We start from the raw sequence: 23,110 nt of genomic DNA on the forward strand, positions 1-23,110 counted from the left end.
AAAATAATAATTTTATTAATTAAAATTTATTAATTAATTATTAATTGGTAAATTTTTGAGAAATTGTGGTAAAGTCTTGGGTGAAGGTTAACAGGTGTTAACGATAGTCACCATGGCGTTTGTTGCACAGAACTTTGCGGTAACACCTAGTGAGGCACAGTTCCGAGCGTTACTAAAAGCGGACCTCTTGAAATTGGCCAAACATTTTAACTTGGAGGTCCGAACTAATTTGAGGAAGGCAGAGTTGCAGACCACGGTGATCCAGTCTATGGTGGGATTAGGAACATGGGACGAGTTAGCCTGGCAGTGGCTACCCGAAGAACCAGAAGACGTTGAGCTCCGGAAACTGGAGTTGCAATTACGGAGCCAGGAACGGATTAAAGAAGAAGAAAGGAAAGCAGAAAAGGAAAGAGCAGAAGAAGAAAGGAAAGCAGAAAAGGAAAGAGCAGAAGAAGAAAGGAAAGCAGAAGAGAGGAGAGAAGAGAAACAAGCAGAGGAAAGGAGAGTGGAACGAGAACTCCAGGAAAGGTTAGAAGGGAGAAAAGCAGAGGAGAGGAGAGCTGCAAGGGACCTCGAAGCAGAGGAGAGAAAAGCGGAAAGGGAATTAAAGGAACGTGACATGGAGCTTCAGCAGGAAATTAAATTCAAGGAGCTGGAGTTAATGAGAGAACGGGGAGAGGTACCACCCTTGCTGACGGGGTCGACACCTAACCAGAAAACCTGGGATGATGTGGGCAGACATGTGAGGCTGGTTCCACCGTTCAGTGAAAAGGAAGTCGCGAAATTTTTTCCACACTTTGAGAAAGTGGCTCGACAATTAAACTGGCCGGAGGAGGCCTGTACCATACTAGTGCAAAGTGTGCTGGTGGGAAAAGCTCAAGAGATTTATTCGGCGCTACCAATGGACCAATGTGCAGATTATGAGGTACTGAAGAAACACATCCTCAAAGCCTATGAGTTGGTTCCGGAAGCTTACAGGCAAAAATTCAGGAATGCCAGGAAGACGGAGAGTGAGACCCATGTGGAGTTTGCCAGAGTGAAAGAAAACATGTTTGATCGGTGGTGTGAGTCAAAAGGAGTCGGGAAAGACTTCGAAACATTGCATGACTTGATCCTGGTGGAGGAATTTCAACAGTGTGTCCACGAGGACATCAAAGTGTACCTGCAGGAAAAGAAAGTACCGAAGTTGTGGGACGCAGCCACCCTGGCAGATGATTATGCCTTAACCCACCGGATAGGGGTCCACGAACCTAACTCCTCGCCTAGATCTCCGCAGGGGAGGTGGGGAACAGCAGGTGCGGAGAACGACAATACATGGCGGCGGCCTCGAGAGGATTATGGGGACAACGCGGATACCCCACCTGTTCGAAATCAGAGGGCTGCGGGCCCAAGACAAACTTATTTTTCAGGGGGCCCGAGGCAGACCACGAGTTTTTCCTCCGGGCCTACTTGCGCTTTTTGCAAGAAACCTGGACACTTGATGTCCAGTTGTTACCTCATGAAAAGGGAAGACCCAGAGCGGAGTCCGACTAGTACGACTCCAAATGCAATGGCCATTGTGAGAAATCGCCATCAAAAGGGTTACCAACCATTTGTTTCAGAGGGGTTTGTGTCACTGGATGGAGCCTCGACTAACCGGAGACCGGTTAGGATATTGAGGGACACAGGAGCACATCAATCTTTAATGCTTGAAGGCATTTTGCCATGGTCCGAGGAGACAGCAACGGGGGATAGTGTTCGTTTACAGGGGATCGGGGGCGGTGTTAGTGCTCCACTTCATGTCATCCATTTGGAGTCCGATTTGGTGTCAGGACCGGTCACCGTCGGTTTACAAGCCACACTTCCTGTAGAGGGTGTATCTGTGGTTATCGGGAATGATTTGGCCGGGGGTCAAGTTTATGGTAACCTGAGGGTTGGTAAAGAGCCCAGCAGGGAATATAACACCACACCAGCTCGGGATGGCGACAAAAGTACCAAGTTATTTGTAGGGGGACTGAACTTCAAAACAGAGGAAGAAGTTCTGACCTCTGTCTTCAACAGATATGGGCCGCTGGTGGAAGTGCGGTTGGTAAGAGACAGGGAAACGCAACAGTCAAGAGGGTTCGGCTTTGTCACGTTTGCAAGCACAAAAGACGCCAGAGAGGCAGAGAAGAATTGGAATGGCAAGGATTTGGAGGGTCGGACCATAACAGTAGGGAAGGCATTTCGTAGGCGTCGAGAGGTCTACAGGAGAGGACAACTGGGCGGTAGTTTTGGTGGTGGCCGCAATCAATATTATTATGGAGGCTCCCTGAGTTACGGCAGCTCCCGAAGGAAGGATTGTCAAAGTAGTGGCCGAGAAGGAGACCGCTATTCATGGGACTACAGTGACAAGCGGTCCCACCATAATCATTAGGGAAGTTCGGAAAAGTAGACGCACTGAATGCAGCGGAGCCGCCGAGCCAAGATTCCTACACGGATTAACCGTGAACGCCACGTTCCTAAAGGCGTCCATGTAGTGAACTTTCATGCACGGACTAACCGTGAACTCCACGTTCCTCAAGGCGTCCATGTAGAGAACTTTCCTGCACGGACTAACCGTGAACTCCACGTTCCTAAAGGCATCCATGTAGTGAATACTCGGCTTGGCCTCCCGGAAAAAGTGCTATCGAATTGCTTAACTTTGGATCTTTGATCAACCCCTTAACCTTCATTCACAAGAAACTGACAGTCGAAGTCAGAGGGTCATGAGATGGAGTTTGGCTTGGCAGGAGTCCAACGGGAAATTGAACATGTAAAGGGCAGGGACAATGTCGTTGCTGGTGCTTTGTCCAGAGTGAATTACCTTTGAAAATCTCTGGGGGTTTGGTGAAATTTTGTTGCTTTAATATTAAGTGATAACTGTGCCCGGGGGGGAACTGATAATGTGGGGGGGGGGTTGAGTTATCTGGTTTGTTTATCCAAGTTGGCCGGTAAAGAAAGTTTTCGCTGGGTTCAAACTTTCTTTCTTGAAGGGGGGGAGTGTTACATATTTATGGGAATGTATGTGAATTCCTATTCAGGTCTTTGCTTATCAATGTGTAGTCGATTAAGGGTTGTTGTGGTTGGAGGGTCAGGAGCCCTTCTGGAAAAAGAGACCGGAAACGGAAGAAGAAACACACGAGGTCAAGGGCAGCGACGAGGATTCTTTTTCCTCGCCCCACTCCGGACGAAAGGTGGGATCGATCTTGAGCCGCGTGGAAAAGCGGCGTTCCCAAGCCCGTCTGGCGAGAGGAGTTACCGGGATGTGTACCTACCCGGTAGACACGTCAAGTTGCCGTGGGGCCGTGCACCGACCCAGCGTCTGGCACCGTTCGCGGCACCGTCTACAAAGACGCGTACGGGTCGCACGTTGGGGGCCTAACACGCGTTGCAAGCGGCGTGTGGCTTTTGCTTGCTTTACAGTACCCGCTTCGCGTGGCCACGAGGGGGCTGCAGCCGTGGTTCCCGGTACGATACATGCCCGGTGGAAACACGTCCACCCGGGGTTCGTTCAACCGCCCGAGTGCGGCGAAGCCGACCATCATCTTGGTCAGGAGGGGCCCAGAGACATTGTGAGGGACAGAGACCAAAAGGGGGTCGTGAGTACAAAAGGGGACACACATATATAAGATGGCCATCTTAATCATCTAGGGGATTGATTGTGGATTGTGAATTGTTGATGGTGGATTGCTCGGGGAAAATATCCTTGATTGTAGCATTGAAATTGTATGGTATCATTACCCTTGAAATATATCATTGAAACTCAGTTTTCTCTTGGGTGGAATTCATATGGATTGCGTGGCGAAAGCGCATATATGATACAACTTTCTGGCGAAGTTCCTCTCACGGTCCGGGGGTCACCGAGACCAGGTAGTCACCGAGGGGACCACGTAACAGTATATATATATGTATATATATTGTTGCGGAACCCAACGTCGGCCTATGGTTCCCCTTTGAGGGGGGATTAGTCCCCTCGCTTGTCACTGACCGACGTGGTCCCTGAAGCTGCTCCGCGACCTCCGGAAAGGCCGGTGAGCAGCTTCATTCGTGACCGCGGATAAGATGTTAATTTGCCGAGCGGATGGCAGCCGCGGCCCGAACCGTTAACAAAGACTAACCTGATTCTGAACGTTGGCCAAATCGTGCCACAGGTATTCAATTTGGAAAAGACAAAGACGACGGATGTGAAGAAGAAGAAGACAAGAGGTAGGAAATACGAATATGATTTATTATTACTATTTACAACCAAAAGAAACCAAGGAGAAGGAAGGATAATAAAATAAAGGCAGAAAGAGGGACAGACCAGAAGGACACAGTGAAACTTAGCTTACCTATGCAGTCTTACTTAACCCAGGACAGAACAAACAAAGACGGACTCACACGAATGGGGAATGAAGGCAGGAATGACTGGCTGGAATGGTTTGGGACGGCAGAGAAGGGGAGGAAGGCACGGAGCTGGCTGGAGCTTGATCCCGCACGGGACGTCGGGCTGGACCTCAACGGCCACCGATGCCACCGCAATCTGGCTCCCGCGGGGTAACGGGTCGAAGCTGCCTGGTGGAGCCCACGCTGCCTGGTGGAGCCAAAACTATGGGTGGAGCCAAAACTGCTGGTGGAGCCAAAGCTGCTTCTCTGGCTCACCTCAGGACGCGTCTCCCTTCTCTCTCCGAGGGCTCGTCTCGACTCATCTGCCGTCTCTAGCGCAACTCTCGGTGGGGGCTGATGCCACGGGTTTTATAACCCCGCCCTCTTGAGCCATACCCACTCATTCTTGGTTGGTCGTAGGGGCTTCTTGGCTCCACCTCTTGATGACGATGGGCGGGCCACGCCCTTCTTCTCCGAGTTGGAGCACATGGGCAATGGCGGCGAATGCAGTTGGCAATAGAGGCTTTGGGAATGAAAATGAAAGGGGATCTACCTTATTTCACTTGGTGCAATGGAGTATTAATTAATGGAAGACAAAGCCTTAACCTAATACACAGAATAAGGAAATAACTGTCAACAAGGAGGAAATCTATGATTGGCTAACGTGATTGTATATGACCTAATTAAGGGACGCCCTTTTGACCTTTATACACAACTGGAGGCAGGAGGGTGGTCTTTACAATTCATTACACAATAACAAAACACAATTCTCATTTCCACAACACTGCACCCTCCTCCTCTTAGGCACGTCCTGGGCCTATTACCTTTACTTTTAGTGTGGCACGTAGGTGTAGTTCCCTCTACATTTAACCTGACCCTGAGTGTGACAGTTTTAAAACATAAATAAATATGTCCCGCTGCTCCATTGCACCCTACCTAACAGACTCATGCCCACAGCTAACCGAATTGCGGAATCGTCTTCAAACTATAAATTTACGATGGGGGAGTATTATTTACAATGACGCTACTCTATCTTATTTACAAAACTAACCCAGGACCTGTGATTGTTCGTTTGGGGGGGAGACAGTCTGCTCTGCATCGACGCACCAGAAAGCACCCACAACGCACCAATCGGTGCACAGTCACCACAGTTCTTAATAAAAATGAACCCAACAAACCCTGCTGGTGGTCTCTTGCTCTTCGGCTCCCTCTGCTGGCTAGTGTCGTTTTTCCAGTTGTCATCTTCTTTGCTGGCGGCCTATTTGCAATAATAAAAGCAAGCACAAAACGTGTCCGTTTTTTATTTATGGCCCACAGGGCCGACTAGGGGTGATTCACCTGTGGGGCATAGGTGCCCTGTGACCCAGGTCCGCCAGCAAGATCTCGGGCCTTCATGGCCGGTTCCAGCAGAGGGGCCATGCCCCAACCCATGGGGTCCACAAGTGGTGCTCAGCCACAGACATGTGGTCCATACGTGGTGCATCGATGCAGACAGCTGTGGTTGCGAGAGTTTCGGGCGCACAATGGCGGACTCCCGCACGCTCCCCTCGGCGCCCAGTGGCGCACAGTCCTCGTGTGTGAGACAAGGGGGGGGGGGGCGGAAAGACAGGTGAGCGAGGGGTAAGGTCACAAGGGTACACATCAATAAAGGCAATGCAAGGCGAGGTGCGTATGGAGACGGAGCGGAGAAAAGCTCGTCCCTACCGTATGTCACCCCCCCTGTTACCTACTCTACCCTTGCCCTTACCCCATATGTACAAAATCTACACATTACAAATTCGTCACTACTGTCTCGTCTTCCCCCATATTTCCCCTATGCCAAATTCGTCTTCACAATCCCTCGAACCAAAATTTGCCATTACCAATTCATCATCACTCCTAATAAGGAGGGAGAGATGGAACAACAGCACAATGTCACATCCACGTCATGATGCATCTCACAATCCAATGCATCTCACAATCCAAAACATCTGCACAATAAAATAATAAAAACCACCTGGCATGGTGTGGAGGTACGTCACCTCAGGTGAGTGGATGCAGATGGTGCGAGGAGATTTCCATCCTAACTATCCTCTAACTGATATTAACACACTTTACACTACCCGGGGTCTTTCCCTACCAAACCATTGGCCTTCTTTCACAATGGGTTCTAAAAACCAATTCCCATTGACCAAACTGTGGTGCTTATCAATTTGGGGTCTCACTCCCCCGATTCATCTCCCGGTGCCCTTGCACAATTTCCAGGCTGAGTCGTGTAGCTCTCCCAGCAGGTCTACCCACCTGCACACCTCCACCACTGTAGTTGCCACCCGAGCTTACCTAGCTCCTCACCCTAACCTATCTAACTGGGGAAGGCCCCTCCTGGCTCTGTCACCCCTTGGTGCCCTCTGGCACTGGGCTACCCGGGTCCATCCTCCGGATCCTCGGGCCCCATCCACAACTCTACCGGCTCCCAGAGCCCACCTGCGGCCTCACCTGGCCGACATCCTCACAGTGGTGGAGTGCGCAATCAACTACACATACGAACAGGCTACACGCCCAGCCATTTCCACAACACTAATGCACCCATCCAAACATCATTCTTCCACCACGCACCACAGATGCCAATATCCAACCGCAATTTACCTATACCCTCTACCTAACACTTACACTACCCTCCCCGGGTATTCGTGATGGGGGTCCATCCTCCTTTCCCCCATCCACACCTTCGCACCATCCACTCCACTCCACAGTTTCCACCATACTCACTCCACGACCATCCATTCCCTACTCCATATATTCTACACTCCATGTATTTCACACAACCATTCTCCATACACCTGCAGTTGCACACCTGTGCAATCACTCCTGGTGCCACCTGCACCCTCCTTCCTCCCTGGACCATTTGGTCAACACAGCACACATCACAATCACTCACTCATACACTACTCCATACACTTGTTCAGTTGCACACCTGTGCAATCTCAATCGTTCCTCACCCACTGCTCCATACACTTCCACGCTCAATACACTTTCGATCCTCAACCACACGGCATCATCTTATCTAACTACTCCCCTCTGGAACTTGCGCTTCCCAGTCGCCCCTTTAAACTATTGCGCTCCCTCGTCATTATAATCCAAACTAATCTACCTGCGTCCCCACTACAGGTATCATTGTCACTACCTAACCTTACCGTTACCTATTGTCAATCTCTAGGTCCCTACACACTATATCCTAACCCTCCCGGGCTAGTTTTCACTGCCAAACCCCATAACACTAGTGCTCCTTTGCCCCCTTGTGAGAGATGGCAGAGTTGCCATCCCACCACATCGGGCATCTCTTACTATCAATTTGGCAGATCAAATTTCAGCCAATTAAAAATTTGCCAATCACTACCAATCATCTGCCAATCATCACTGCCAATCCTTGCCAATCATCAAATTTTGTTTTTCAATTTCGGGTCCAAAACACTATCCTCATCACACGTCTACTCACTTGAGCCTCTCGGTGCGCCAATTCATTTCTAAAGCTCGCCTTCGCAAAGCCGAGCAATGAATGCGGGTGGTTTGGTGCCGACGGTTGGATGCGTCCGGCACTCGGTGCAGGGAAGGACGCTTACCCGGGCCGAGATCCCACGCACCATCTCGGCACGGAGCTGTCCAATGGCCCGATCTCACCCTGCCGGAACGCCGCAACAATAGGGGGTCACCATGACGACCCTTCCTACCGGGCCGCCCGCTCGGCTTAGTGGAGCACGGACGCGGCCGTTCAGAGCGAGGCCCGGCGTGGATCCCGCACGGCGGTTCTTTCGAAACCGCCGCGTTTACGATCCCCGCGGCACACGAAGCTGCCCGGCACGCACCGAGGGCCCGTTTCGGTTATAAGTCGGTTTAACCGCCAACCCGGTTAGCGTCGATGCTCCACTTGCATACTCACACCCCGCGTTCCGTTCCTTGCTCACACATCCAGCTGTCTCCATGCTCCTCGTCATTGCACCTTCCCTGACACACCCTCCAGGTTCACTCATAGACTTCTTCACACACCCGACCACCGCACACCTTAGCACACACTCGTCGTTCGCACACCTCACCAACACACCTCTTCGCGCCCCCTCCTCGGTCACCTCCTCTGTGACAACCACGGGTGTGCACTCACTTGCACACCCAATCACGTGCTTGACGACTAACTTCAGCGTGCATTCCCATACGCGCTCTACCATTCCAGGTGTGCATCCTTCCATTCCAGGTGTACATCCTCTCTCACCTGCCACAACCAACTCACGCTCCATGTCACTCTTACTACTTTCACCACCACTCTTTACAGCGCACTCTTTCCTCATGCGCTCCTTTGTTACACACCTTTCTCGCGCATCCTCTGGCGCACACTCTCCCGTTACACCCTCCGTAACACTCACCACAGGTGTGCATTCTCCCGTTACATCCCTTGTAACACTCCCCATCCCGCGCTTCCATGTGCCCCCTCGCACACGCGCTACGACCAACTCATCCTCGACAGCACACTCACTCCTCGGCGCGCACTTTTTCCTCACACACCCCAGAGTCGGACATTCTCGCACACCTCCTCTTTCGCACTCCGTACCTGTCGCACACTTCACCAGCGGCCTCTCACGAACACCCGGGTCCAAACCAACCCCCAAGCCGACTGAAGCTTCCCTCACACCATATACATTTCCGCGTATATCGTCACTCACCTCGGCACCTCGTCTCTGCACCTCCTTCGCCACCTGCAAACTCTTTATTTGGTTAGCGAGCACACCATCACGATTTGAGCACCGACCTTGTACATATTCCATTACTTCCTCCTTTATCTCCCTCTTAGTTTCCCTCCGTCTCTTCTTAATTTCACTCACCCCCTCTTCCACTTCCTCTAACTTTTGCTTCACCTCTTTTATTTCCCGGTGCGTCTCCTCAATTTCGTCCTCTAACGCCACCTTAACCGTTTCTATGTGTGTCCTCACCTCCCTGTCCTTTGTCTCCATTGCCTCCGTCACCTCGTCCAACCTCGTTGTCAGTCCCTAACGTACCATCTGACATTCCCTCTTCGTCGCTATCAAGTCATTTTTTATTTCTTTTTGTGTCGCTTTCAACCCTCCCAGTACAGCAGTGTTCTTTTCTACCTGCTCCACTAGTTCCTTTTGTCCCACTGTCAGCTGTTCTACTCCCCTCGTCAGACCCTCTATGCCCCCCTGTAATCTAGCCGTATTATTCCTCACCTCTTTCTCCATACTCTTCTCACCTCGCTTTACCTCCTCGCGTACCCCCGAGCCCTCCTCGCTTACACCTCGTCTTATTTCCTCCCCCATCTCCATTTCTTTAGTAGATGCCACCCTCATCTGTTCCAACTCATCCCTCTGGGCATCCAATTTGGTTTCTACCCCGATTTTCACCTCCTTTATCTGCTCTCCCTATTTGTTTAATTTCCCGGGCCGATTGCTCCCCTATTTCCCGCAATTTGTTTTCCATCTTGTTTTCTAACCCCCCTAACCCATTTTTCACCCCCTCTATCTGATTCTCCTGGGCAGCCATTCTATTTTCCACCCCCGTTAACCCATTCTTCACCTCTTTTATCCCGTTGTCTAACCCCTCAAATTTATTGTCTAAACCCTCAAATTTGTTGTCTAAACCCCCAAATTTGGCTTCTAGCCCCCCGATTTTTCCATCGAGCCCCCCCGATTTGGCTTCCCATATTACTTAACCCGTCTCTCAATTCCCCTATTTGATTTCCCATATTACTTAACCCGTCTCTCAATTCCCCTATTTGATTGCCCATGTCATTCCTCAAATTGTTTAACCCATCTTCCATCTGGCCACCCATTTCTCTTCGCTCTCGGGTGGATTTATCACTTTGGGCATCCATCTTATCATTTAGCTTCTCCATGCTTGCCGCGAGTTGAATCAGAAAGAGGTTCATGTCTATCGGTGCCGTGGGCTCAGCCGCCGCGGCTACGTGCGCAGCGCAATTTGGTGCTGCTACAACCACGTGCGCGAGGGCGCCATTTTGCGCACCTGATACCTCCTCAACCACCTCCTCATTGTTCTCCTCCACCATTTCTTCCCTCTGGTCCTGGGTTACCCCTAACCCCTCTTCTATTTCCCCCACCGGCATCCCGCCGCCTTGACCATCCATGGCACGATTTTCAAATTTGGAATTTTATAACAATTTCGGCCCACTCGTAATTTGAGCGCGCTAAGCGCTTCAGGTCCGTATCTCGCTCCTGGCACCAAATGTTGTGGAACCCAACGTCGGCCTATGGTTCCCCTTTGAGGGGGGATGAGTCCCCTCGCTTGTCACTGACCGACGTGGTCCCTGAAGCTGCTCCGCGACCTCCGGAAAGGCCGGTGAGCAGCTTCGTTCGTGACCGCGGATAAGATGTTAATTTGCCGAGCGGATGGCAGCCGCGGCCCGAACCGTTAACGAAGACTAACCCGATTCTGAACGTTGGCCAAATCGTGCCACAGGTATTCAATTTGGAAAAGACAAAGACGACGGATGTGAAGAAGAAGAAGACAAGAGGTAGGAAATAAGAATATGATTTATTATTACTATTTACAACCAAAAGAAACCAAGGAGAAGGAAGGATAATAAAATAAAGGCAGAAAGGGACGGACCAGAAGGACACAGTGAAACTTAGCTTACCTATGCAGTCTTACTTAACCCAGGACAGAACAAACAAAGACGGACTCACACGAATGGGGAATGAAGGCAGGAATGACTGGCTGGAATGGTTTGGGTCGGCAGAGAAGGGGAGGAAGGCACTGAGCTGGCTGGAGCTTGATCCCGCATGGGACGTCGGGCTGGACCTCGACGGCCACCGATGCCACCGCAATCTGGCTCCCGCGGGGTAACGGGTCGAAGCTGCCTGGTGGAGCCCACGCTGCCTGGTGGAGTCAACGCTGCTTGTGGAGCCAAAGCTTCTGGTGGAGCCAAAACTACGGGTGGAGCCAAAACTGCTGGTGGAGCCAAAGCTGCTTCTCTGGCTCACCTGAGGACGCGTCTCCCTTCTCTCTCCGAGGGCTCGTCTCGACTCATCTGCCGTCTCTAGCGCAACTCTCGGTGGGGGCTGATGCCACGGGTTGTTTTATAACCCCGCCCTCTTGAGCCATACCCACTCATTCTTGGTTGGTCGTAGGGGCTTCTTGGCTCCACCTCTTGATGACGATGGGTGGGCCACGCCCTTCTTCTCCGAGTTGGAGCACATGGGCAATGGCGGCGAATGCAGTTGGCAATAGAGGCTTTGGGAATGAAAATGAAAGGGGATCTACCTTATTTCACTTGGTGCAATGGAGTATTAATTAATGGAAGACAAAGCCTTAACCTAATACACAGAATAAGGAAATAACTGTCAACAAGAAGGAAATCTATGATTGGCTAACGTGATTGTATATGACCTAATTAAGGGACGCCCTTTTGACCTTTATACACAACTGGAGGCAGGAGGGTGGTCTTTACAATTCATTACACAATAAATAAAAAAAACACAATTCTCATATCCACAAAATATATATATATATATATATAGAGAGAGAGAGAGAGAGAGAGAGAGAGAGAGAGAGAGAGAGAGAGAGAGAGAGAGAGAGAGAGAGAGAGAGAGAGAGAGAGAGAGAGAGAGAGAGAGAGAGAGAGAGACAGACAGACAGACAGACAGACAGACAGACAGACAGACACACACAGAGAGAGAGACAGACACAGACAGACAGACAGAGAGAGATATATAGATAGATAGATATAGAGATGTAGTCAGTCGGATATAGAGAGATATATAGATATATAGTCGGGCTTCCTCTATAACTCAAGAAGAGGCACGTTTTGGAGCAAGAGTGGTTTATTAAAAAATCGAACAAACACAATTGTGGAGCACGTCCGGACCCGCAGAGCCTTGTCATACAAGGCAGTGCAAATCCGAGCCACACTGATAATACTCTGAAACAAGATTCCTTATATAATCGAACAGAGCCTAAAAAACTCTCCACTGAAGTAATGACCTCAGACAAGAGAGGGCCGAGTTTGAAGGCACAGATGTGTGTGAAAGTAAGATATTTCTCAAGCTCTTATTCCAAACAAGCTGGGCTTACAAGGCCCAGGGATGCGTTCTCATAATAGAGTTCAATGGTGTTATACTTGGCAGTAAAACATATTGAGCCAGGGCATGAACAAATCAAAGGATACATATTAGATCATACTCTGCTCGAGGTTAAACAAGAATTAAATGGCAACTATTCCCATAACTTTTCCCGTCTCCAAGGCTGGATCTGACTGAGCCGTGAAACAACATGTTTTGCAATTGAATCTAATTTTTTTGAAGCAAGCAAAAGAAAGACTTATATATATATATATATATATATATATATATATATATATTTCTCAGGTGCCCTAGGGCACGTGGTGCCCCCCCCCCCCCCCCCCCTGCCCGACAATTATCTCCGTTTTGTCTTTATGACAACACATCGAAAAGACAATATAACCCCAGCAGGCCAGTGCCCCCCAGTCACATGCCAGGCGCGCAATGCGTCACGCATGCTCTGGGAGGCATGCCAGGAATCGCCCCTGGTTGTGGCTGTCCGACATTTAACGCATATTGTTAGCCGTAATTCGCGCCGAAGACCCCTGGTTCGGAGATAGCTGAGGCCAGGCCGGGTTCCGAGCCCACCCTTCCCTCGGCGTAGGTGCGACTCAGTCGCCGGCCTGATGAGGGGCGCTCCTTATGCAGGTGCGATCCTCGCGAATCGGGGAAAACAATCGACGTCCAATGCCATCAAGCCTTGTACATGTGATTGTTCTGCGGGAGAGAAGGTGGCACATTCGTTATCACAAATCTCCATCTCTGAATCAGCGTCAGTATTCATCGTGTCGGGTGCCCTGCATTGAGGTGACCCCAAATTGCGTGCTTCAGGTGGTGACGGTGGTTCTCCCGGATATGTGTTTGCCAATCGCTCCTCACTACTTGCAGAATAGCAATAGCTCTTAAAGGAACCTACACTACTAAAATCAAAGGAATCCCAATGGAGAGAACTAAAGTCATAGTCTTCGTCAGAATCCCATGCGTCGGCATGCTCATTGGAGCCATGCCAGGAATCGTAGACCTCCAAAGCCACATCCTCTTGCCATGAAACGTCCAGGTCGACGATCCAGTCGTGGGTGTTCGAATCTTGCCACGAAATGACAGAATTGGCCGGTTCGCCGAAGGCCTTTGGTTTGGGTCCTTTCCATGTGGCGAGAGGACCATCTCGGTAGCAGCAGTTGGTGTGGTCCATCCTGTGAAACATTTTCTCACGCACACCATGATCAAATTCCTAGCCCCCCGCCCCCCAATTATGATCAGTCAATGGAGAAACACCACATTTTCTCCATCCTGGTTTGTTGTCTTTCTATATTGCAACCATCATTCTTTGTAAACACAAATATTTGTAAACATGATCCTGCATTGCTTCCATCCCAGAAGTGTCTCTAAATCTGAAGCACAATTTTCCTATACATTTACCTGTGTAATATTATTCACTCATCTCATCTCACCTGTGTAAGGAAATTATTTACATTGACCCATATCACTATTCACATTATTACCTTCGCAAAAGCGGAAGGTTATGTTTTGATCGCTGTGTATTTATTTGTATGTCTGTGTGTGTGTGTGTGTGTGTGTATGTTATTCGCATAACTCAAAAAGTATTCAACCGATTCGCATGAAATTTGGTGGGATGATAGGTTATTATCCGGGAACCATTTGATTAGATTTTGGAATCGATCGGGTCAAAGGTCAAGGTCAAGGTCATGAAAAGGTCAAAATCGTCTTTTTACCATAGCGCGGTCAATTTGTGTCCAATTTGTATGAAACTAATGCCAAAATGTTCAGAATTCAATGCCCAATCTTGTGATATGCGACATGACACTCTGACGTCATAACCCTTGTTAGCGGATGTTAGCGGACACCACCACATGGATGTGATTACAATATCAAACTTTTGGCGGGATAGAATGGTTTAATTTGAAACAAATCTTCCCGCATGACAACGTAGGTGTGGCTTTGCTACACAGATCTTGTAGTCTTTTATTTTGGCAACAAAAGTAGCTGCGGCGAAGGTATGCGCTCTACCGAGTGCCCGTTCTAGTTAGCAGCTTGTAGTTAAATATCAACAATTAACTGGTATTCTCCCTTTCTTGCTGTCGGTCCAAACTTTCCTCCCCATTGTACCTGCCTCTGACAAGAGAGGGCAACTTGTGTTGACTTCGTTCCGTTTGGATTTGTCATTACAGCCCTCCATACTATATAAATCCACGGGGGGTCCTTTGATGGTATTAGACAACATGGTACGTTTATCTTCTGGCCCCAGGTAGCGCTTTGATAATGGACGTGAGACTTAGAGGTTAGGTTGTCATATAATCCTTCAACATATGTCGCCATGTCTGCCCACTTGAGGTGTGGCGTGGTGGGCGCTGTGCTGGCGAGGTGGCATAAACATAGCAGTGCAAGTGTAATTATTCCTTTATGTCGACGGCGTATCGGTTGGTGCTGCTCCTGCCCCATCCTGTGTGACGATGGGTGTGGTTGGTGGGACTTCAGTGACCGTGGGTGCGGGTAGGGCCAACTTACAATGCGTGGCGTGTACCCAGGACGACTTGCCCTCCCAAAACACCGCTGTTGGTGTGGTCAGGAGAACCTGGAACGGTCCCATCCACCTTGGTTCTTGTGGGTGAAGTGCTCCACGAGCACCTGGTCACCGGCTTGAAAGGTGTGGATGGCCATGCTTCTATTGGTTCGGGCATACTCTCTTGGGTCAATCAATTGCATTAAATTATTGCATCCCACAGATGCCATTATTCCCATGATTATTTTTAACAAACCAATTTTCCTAATCCACCTTTTCAATTTTCTTTTCAATTTAAAGTCAATCCAATGTCCTCTAATACCTCTCTTAGCATCACATGCACCTGTTGTAGGGACCTTTTTTTAGCCTCTGGCCCAATAGCTGCCCAGTATTTATTATGAATATTCCCAATATCCCAATAAACAAATAATAAAAAGAAAATAACCTGATCTAATTATTGAAATAAAAATAGTTCTCATGTTGGTCAATTTTCTCACCCACTGTGACTCGCTCTCGTCAATCCTGCCATCCCATTCCAAACCACATTTCCAGCGAAGATGACGTCACTATTTCACACCTTTCCTCCCTGGAACAGCTGGTGGTCCTCCAAGAGATGCATTCCGATGTAAATCACTTCAAAGTACTCAATTGGCCCTCCTTGGAATTGCACCTTTAACATTACCGGCACTGCCCTCTCTTGGATCAAATCTTACCTCTCTGACAGATGCCAGTTCATCTCCATCAATAACTGCAAATCCCCCACTGCCACCCACTCTATCCTGACAAACTGCATCACTGAAATAAAATCCTGGCTTCAAATCAACTTCCTCAAACTTAACTATGATAAATCTGAAATAATAATCATTGGCCCAAAAACGCTCACCAAATCCACCCATAACTTCGCCCTCAACATTGACGGTTTCCCAGTATCCACCTCCCCTCACATCCGGAATCTTGGCATCATCTTTGATCAAACCCTCTCCTTCGACAAATACACTAAACAAATCACAAAGACAGCCTTCTTTCACCTGAAAAACATTGCCCGTCTCCGTCCATCCCTCTCCTCCACGGCTGCAGAAACCCTCATCCACGCCTTCATCACCTCCTGTCTGGACTACTGCAACAGCCTCCTCTATGGTTCACCCTCGATAATCATCAATAAACTCCAATACATTCAGAACTCCGCTGCCCGTCTACTCACCCATTCCCGGACCCGTGATTACATCACCCCCGTCCTTTATAAGCTTCACTGGCTCCCCATCCCCCAGAGAATCCATTACAAAATCCTCCTCTTGACCTACAAAGCCCTCCATAACCTGGCCCCATCCTACCTGACTGACCACCTCTCCAGACACACTCCCATTCTCTGGAACTCACTACCTCACACCACCTTCCAACCACCGCAGGTGCACCTGAGCTCCGTGGCACACCCGCAACCCCCCCCCCCCCCCCCCCGAAATCAGTGTTCAGAAACATGACTCCATGGATGGCCAGAAAGCCAGACAGACACGGACACACACACACACACACACACACACACACACACACACACACACACACACACAGGGACAGACACAGGTGGCTTATCGCCGGCATTCTGAACAAATTCCCCATTCCTGCCCTAATTTCTGTTGCAAACGGCAACGGCAGCCCATCAAGTGTAACCCTTTCCACGAAACGGTTTCCTCCGACCTGGAGAACGACCGAGAGAGCTCAGAGCTGCCGTCCTTAAGTGAGTATCTCCCTTTATTCAACGCATTCTGCAATCCCAAGTCAGCCCCGTTCAAGTCCCTGCCATGCCGTTGAATTAACACCCAGTCAGTTGACTCAGCCTATCATCTTTGACTTTTACTCCCATCCTAAATCTGGAGAGCTGGTAATGTGGGGATGTAATTAAATGCATGTTTTAAAACCCTGTCTACACATGCTCTTCATACAGGCTCATTTTTGCCTGCCAATTTTCCCACAAGCAGACTGAATCAACATTGAATCTCAATAAAAATCCAAACTGACACCATCTATTTCTTAGCCCCAAATTTACTCATTGATTTTTACCTTTACATCATATAATATCATTCCAATACCCAATGTGGTCAGGTTGCAACAACAGGATATCTCACCCTTGACCTCTGACCCAAAAATGCAATCAATGACATCCCACGTGACAACCTCATCACTAGGGTGAGCTGCCTCAGGGATATACTCATCCAATACACATATACAATACACAAGTGGCCAGTACTCATCCACATTGCCTAATGTATGCAGGCAACACAAGAAGCCCTTTGTCAATAATTCACACGTCCATAAGTCGACCAAGTACACACATACCACGTGACTGACACTTTGTACCGGCTCGCATTTCAAACCACTGCGCACACCCAGCGTTATTGACAGTCGTAAATTCACAGCACATCGACCTGAGTGGGTCGTGTACAACACGCCTATCCGACCAACTTGTATACATTCTCCATACCATACAGCATAAATTCATGCACACGCGTCACTTTGTCTCCAATCCTTCCTACCTGTGCCCTTATCTGGCCCCTTGCTGTGAGCCTATCCATCCCCTCTTCAGGCTCACCTGTCCTGTTTGTTTCTACCTGGATTTCTGTTTTCCTGTGCTTTATCTGCTTCTTACTCTGCTCTTGAAGTCTCAGCACTTCTCCTACCTGGTACCTGAGCTCTTCTTCTTCCAGTTTAATTTATCCTTCTCCAAAAATCACATAAGGTTCATATTTCCAAATATTAAAATCACTGATATCTCCCTCGAAATGCAAAACAAAATGCTTCCAACTCTGGCATCCCACAGCTCTCCTTAGAGGCATGCTCTACAATGCAGCACCAGTTCCACTCAGCGCACAACATACATGTGCTCACTCAGCACATACCTCTAAGCCATCTCATCACTCGCGTTGTTCACAAAGGTGCAACCACAACGCCTGGCTGCATCATTTTCTTTTCATATCTCACTGTTTTAATCATTGTCTCTGGCTTGTTATAGTCCTCCCACGCCTGCCTCGGCCACCCGAATGCGTCCATGCCGTGCACAGCATGGAATATCCGCATTCCCGTCTCGCCTCCGTCCCTGCCTCGCGGTTCCCCGCGAGGGTCGTTACCACGTCGCCATAGCGACCTGCCTGCACGTCGGCTGGCGCGTTCACAGCTGGATTTCTCGCGCCTCGTGCATTATAATCCTCCCTGTTACTTCTCCAGATCTAACCTTATCTCTTGTCCGGAAAGAGCTAATACTTGTGCTGCCTGTAGCATATTGTCAGAACTCCCTCCGGGTACGCATTTTCTCCCCAATGCCCACCTTAAAAAACGCACTGGATGTGCACTTATTCACCTACGCCGGGGCATTCCTAAAAGGGGTTGTCCCTTCTTTTTCTAGCTAAACTTATTCTATTAATGCCCACGCCGGGGTCTAGCCTTTATACCTATTATTTATTCTTACCCACCCACGCCGGGGTCTAGCCTTCTTCCCACGCCGGGGTCTAGTTACCTACTCCCATGCCGGGGTATGCCTTAACCTGAGGGTTATCCCTCCTAACCTCAGGCGCCCTCCTTGCTCGATTCGTTAACCCACTGATGCTCTGCTTAAATTTGGTTCGAGATACACGCTCAGGTACAGCCGATAGAGGTTCCAAGGGGAAGGGAAGAGGCTTTCCAATTTATGTGTGCAAACAAAATGTTTACCTCAGCCTATTATTGACAGCGCTGGCCTTGCCTCTTCCCGACCTGAGGAGCCCTCCCCGACCTGTAGCTGGATGTATCCGAGTCACGGCACCAGATATGTCGGGCTTCCTCTATAACTCAAGAGGCACGTTTTGGAGCAAGAGTGGTTTAATTTAAAAAATCGAACAAACACAATTGTGGAGCACGTCCGGACCCGCAGAGCCTTGTCACACAAGGCAGTGCAAATCCGAGCCACACTGATAATGCTCTGAAACAAGATTCCTTATATAATCGAACAGAGCCTAAAAAAACTCTCCGCTGAAGTAATGACCTCAGACAAGAGAGGGCCGAGTTTGAAGGCACAGATGTGTGTGAAAGTAAGATATTTCTCAAGCTCTTATTCCAAACAAGCTGGGCTTACAAGGCCCAGGGATGCGTTCTCATAATAGAGTTCAATGGTGTTATACTTGGCAGTAAAACATATTGAGCCAGGGCATGAACAAATCAAAGGATACATATTAGATCATACACTGCTCGAGGTTAAACAAGAATTAAATGGCAACTATTCCCATAACTTTTCCCGTCTCCAAGGCTGGATCTGACCGAGCCGTGAAACAACATGTTTTGCAATTGAATCTAGTTTTTTTGAAGCAAGCAAAAGAAAGACAATTATATATATATTTCTCAGGTGCCCTGGGGCATGTGGTGCCCCCCCCCCCCCCTGCCCGACATATATATATATATATATATATATATATATATATATATATATATATATATATATATATATATATATATATATATATATATATATATATATATACATAACTCCATGGTAAGATCTCCAACCTTTAATTGAACAAACAATGACTCAACGTTTCGATTAACAACATGTGACAAAGCCACACGCCACTGTTAATCTTCCTCAAGAGTGATAAAATAATCTCAACATCCCCTTATATGCAAAGTGGGCGGGGTATATGCAAAGTGGGGTGGGCAAAGCTGGACAGCCAATTAAACCGTATCGCACCGCTCTCGTGAACTGAGAACGTTAATGACCAAATTCAAAAATCAACCGCATATTAACTGCTCAAAACAATCCTGTAAGCAATGCTGGATTATAACTCAAGTGTTTAGAAAATCCAGAACAATCATTACATTTGATTAGAAGCTAATCTTGTAAATAATTAAATTGTAAATTAAATTGAAACTGTAAATATATTAAAGCAATATTATTAAATTTATTATTATTATTAAAGCAATATTAAATATATTAGCCTAGTGTTGGCTTAGCGGTTAGGGTGCCGGCTTGGGATCCTAGGATCCTGGGTTTGAATCCCGGTCAATCGCTGAATTAACGCCAGGGGGGTTGACTCAGCCTGTCATCCTTCCGAGGTCGGCAAATTGAGTACCAGCTTGCTGGGATGAATGATCACGGTGTGTACCCCGATTTAGAATAGGTACACCGTATCCCTGCGCATCGTAAGAGCGTGACCAAGGGTTGGCGTCAGGAAGGGCATCCGGCCATAAAAACATTGCCTCAAACAGGGAACCATGATTGTCATAGGGCCCGCAAGGCTAACCCCTGCTCTAGCGGGGAAAATGGCCTTAAAACGGTCATTCATATTCATTCATTCATTCATTCAAATATATTAAGAGCAAAAAATTTTAAGATAAAAAAAAATTGCTATAATATCAAGATCATCACATGTGGCCCAATACGGGAAGGGGGGAGGTAATAGGGGGGATAAAAATGGGGGGGGGAACCGGAGGGGGCGGAAGCGGAGGGGGGGTTTGGGAGAGGCGTGTTTGGGGGGGAGGGGGAGTGGGCAAATTGTCCGAATAAAAACCTTGTGTGACATATTATGTGGACTCGTTCTTCAAAGTATGGAATGCCTGCTTCGTTTACACAAGAGTGGATCAAACGCTACCGGTAAGTCAACTACCTCTTGTGTGATCGAGGTAACAGTTTCTTCCGTGTGCCAAGCCTCCAAAACACGTCTTCTGTTTCTGTTAGGTGTGGAACCCAAAATATTAACCCTATCCCATAAAGGTGTGTGGCCTTCCTTTAGGCCGTGTTTGGCAATAGCAGATCTGTTGGGATAATTACATTCAAATGCTTTTTGGTGTTCAGCAATACGTTGACCTAAGGTCCTCCCGGTTTCACCCACATATTCAGCTCCACAACCACATGGCACGACGTATACCACCCCTGACCTATCCTTCCTCGGAAGCTTGTCCTTGACCCTCATAAGAGCTTGGCGAAGGGTGAAAATGGGTGTGAAACTAACCCTCACTCCTGCCGATTTCAAAATTCTGCCGACCCTCTGTGAAACCCCCAGTACAAAAGGCAGAACACACAAACCCTTTGGTTGTTCTCTCGGTCTCAGCCTTTTGTGTGGGGAAGCCCTTCTCGTTTTCCTGTTGGGTAACAAGCTATCAGGATAACCATTTGCCCACAATACATTTTGAAGATGGTCCACCTCACTCATCTTGTCTTCAAAGGTAGATGGTAACTCACGTGCTCTTTTTGAGAGGGTGTGCACCACCGATCTTTTGTGTTCCATTGGATGGCAAGAATTGAAATCAAGGTAGCGATCAGTGTGTGTTGGTTTTCTGTACACCGTTACCTTTAAGGCTCCTTTGGGATCCCTTGTTACAAGTGTATCCAGGAAGGGAAGGGCTCCATTTTTCTCCTCTTCATTGGTGAAATTAATGGAGGAAAAAGTTTTATTGATGGCCTCATGTATGATGCCCACCTTATCAGAGTGACAGATGACAAATGTGTCATCCATGTAGCAGAACCAAACACGTGGTTGCACTAACAGGGTTGGAATGGTGCGTTCCTCCAAATCCGCCATCACCATGTTAGCAATCACAGCCGATACCGGGGAACACATAGCGGTGCCATAAACCTGCTTGTAATATACCTCATTAAATACAAAGTAGGTGAAAGAGAGGCAAGTAGAAAGCATGTCACACACGTCCATCGGGCTTAAAGCTCCCCCGCAGTCTCTTTCCATCGATCATCTTCCATCAAACGCCGGTTAGCCACCTCAATCGCCAGGGCTATGGGCACGTTGGTAAATAAAGACACAACATCAAACGAAACCATGGTCTCGTGTGCCTCGATGGTGAGCTGTTTCACTCTTTCAGCAAATGCTGTGCTATTGTGCTCGGTTCGCTCTGTTGTCCCCACCAGATGCTTCAAAATGCTTGCCAAAAACTTGGATAGATCATAACATATGCATAACATAACACAGCCCCCCACCCCCCTGGAACTGCTAGGGTCACTGCAGGCGCTACCATTCCAGTCTTAACACTTACTGTCTCACACTTAATTAACCTATGAAATAAATCAGGAGGGCTGCGGGAAGTGAGCCGGAGCTACCTACCTTCTCCTTGACATGCTAATCCCCTTAAACAATCATGCAGTCAAATATTTACACTGTTTAGAACTGGTCGTTCCTGCGGAGGGAGGAAACAAACAACACGCAAAAATAACAACCACAAACCTTAACCTTATTCAAAAGTTCAAAACTCTAATAAACATTTGTACAACCCCCTTCCTGAAGACCGCATTCCCTGGTGGATGCCACAAGACGCAACCTTACCTGTGGGGCCATCCCAATGCACCCCTAAATTTCCGCAGGCCCTGTCCAGGTGTTACAGGTGAGTGACATGGCTCGGTGGATTTCGCCCTCATTCATGCAACAGAAACCCTTAACCACTCGTACGCATTTCAAAAATCCTTAAACACAAAATCATTACGAAGTACTTATTTCACCCCCCTGCAGGACCATGGTATAGATGTCATATTCGTGTGTGCGTTCATTTATACTAGGCAGCGTGGAGGTACCGCACAAGTAATATGGTGGGGGCGCTTCAGGCTGTGGTGCCCGCAGTCCAAACATAAGTCAACTGACTTACAAGTTCATTGCCCCCCCACTCTTTACCTCTTGGCCCGTGACAGTCAAACAGCCCTTTCCGCCGTTACCCCGCCGGTGGGGGTCTCCATACACCAGGCTCCGTGGCCTCCTGCTTCAGCGCAGCTACACGGGTCGCCGGGAGTCTCTTACCCCAGGGCGCCCAAACAGACCCTCCACCGACAAGCTCCAATTTCCAGATACCACTGGCTGCCAGGGATAATTGCCGCAGAGGGGGGCCACAGGCATCGCTCCTCAGAGCTTGATCTGTACCTGCAGACACACACACCTTCCCCACCCACAAAATCCCCAAAACGCATTTCCTCTCCCGCTGCCATTCAATTTCCCAACACATTTCCAGAGGGAGATAACTCCAAGGGCCTCTCACTCACTCACCGCAGGCAGGTTGGTGTTCTTTCCATCTTCTACCGACTCCTCTCTGGCCTTGCCCCCCCAGCTCTCTCTGGGCTCTGTCCCGCAAATATTCCTACAGGTCGCACAAGATCTGCCTGCAACCCTCTTATGGTCAAACTGCCAAAATCAAGACTCTCTGCTCACCT

The 23,110-nt window shown here is 48.6% G+C and overlaps 2 protein-coding genes across 3 annotated transcripts in view; both read left to right on the top strand.

Moving 5' to 3' along the window:
• MIGA1 (mitoguardin 1) overlaps positions 1–23,110 on the top strand; it is a 102,451-nt gene that overhangs the window by 19,025 nt on the left and 60,316 nt on the right. The gene's annotated exons all lie outside the window — the stretch shown is intronic.
• On the top strand, positions 13–2,445 carry LOC144893304 (uncharacterized). The gene has a single exon (XM_078783547.1). The coding sequence runs from the start codon at positions 113–115 to the stop codon at positions 2,393–2,395; it is 2,283 nt and encodes a 760-aa protein (XP_078639673.1). The 5' UTR covers positions 13–112; the 3' UTR covers positions 2,396–2,445.

The sequence above is a fragment of the Myxine glutinosa genome, chromosome 8, assembly GCF_964187855.1.
Source record: "Myxine glutinosa chromosome 8, kmMyxGlut1.1, whole genome shotgun sequence".
NCBI lineage: Eukaryota > Metazoa > Chordata > Myxini > Myxiniformes > Myxinidae > Myxine > Myxine glutinosa.

Excerpts from the sequence above, each read along its gene's own strand:
- LOC144893304 (XM_078783547.1), top strand. The coding sequence starts at position 113 with ATGGCGTTTGTTGCACAGAACTTTGCGGTAACACCTAGTGAGGCACAG.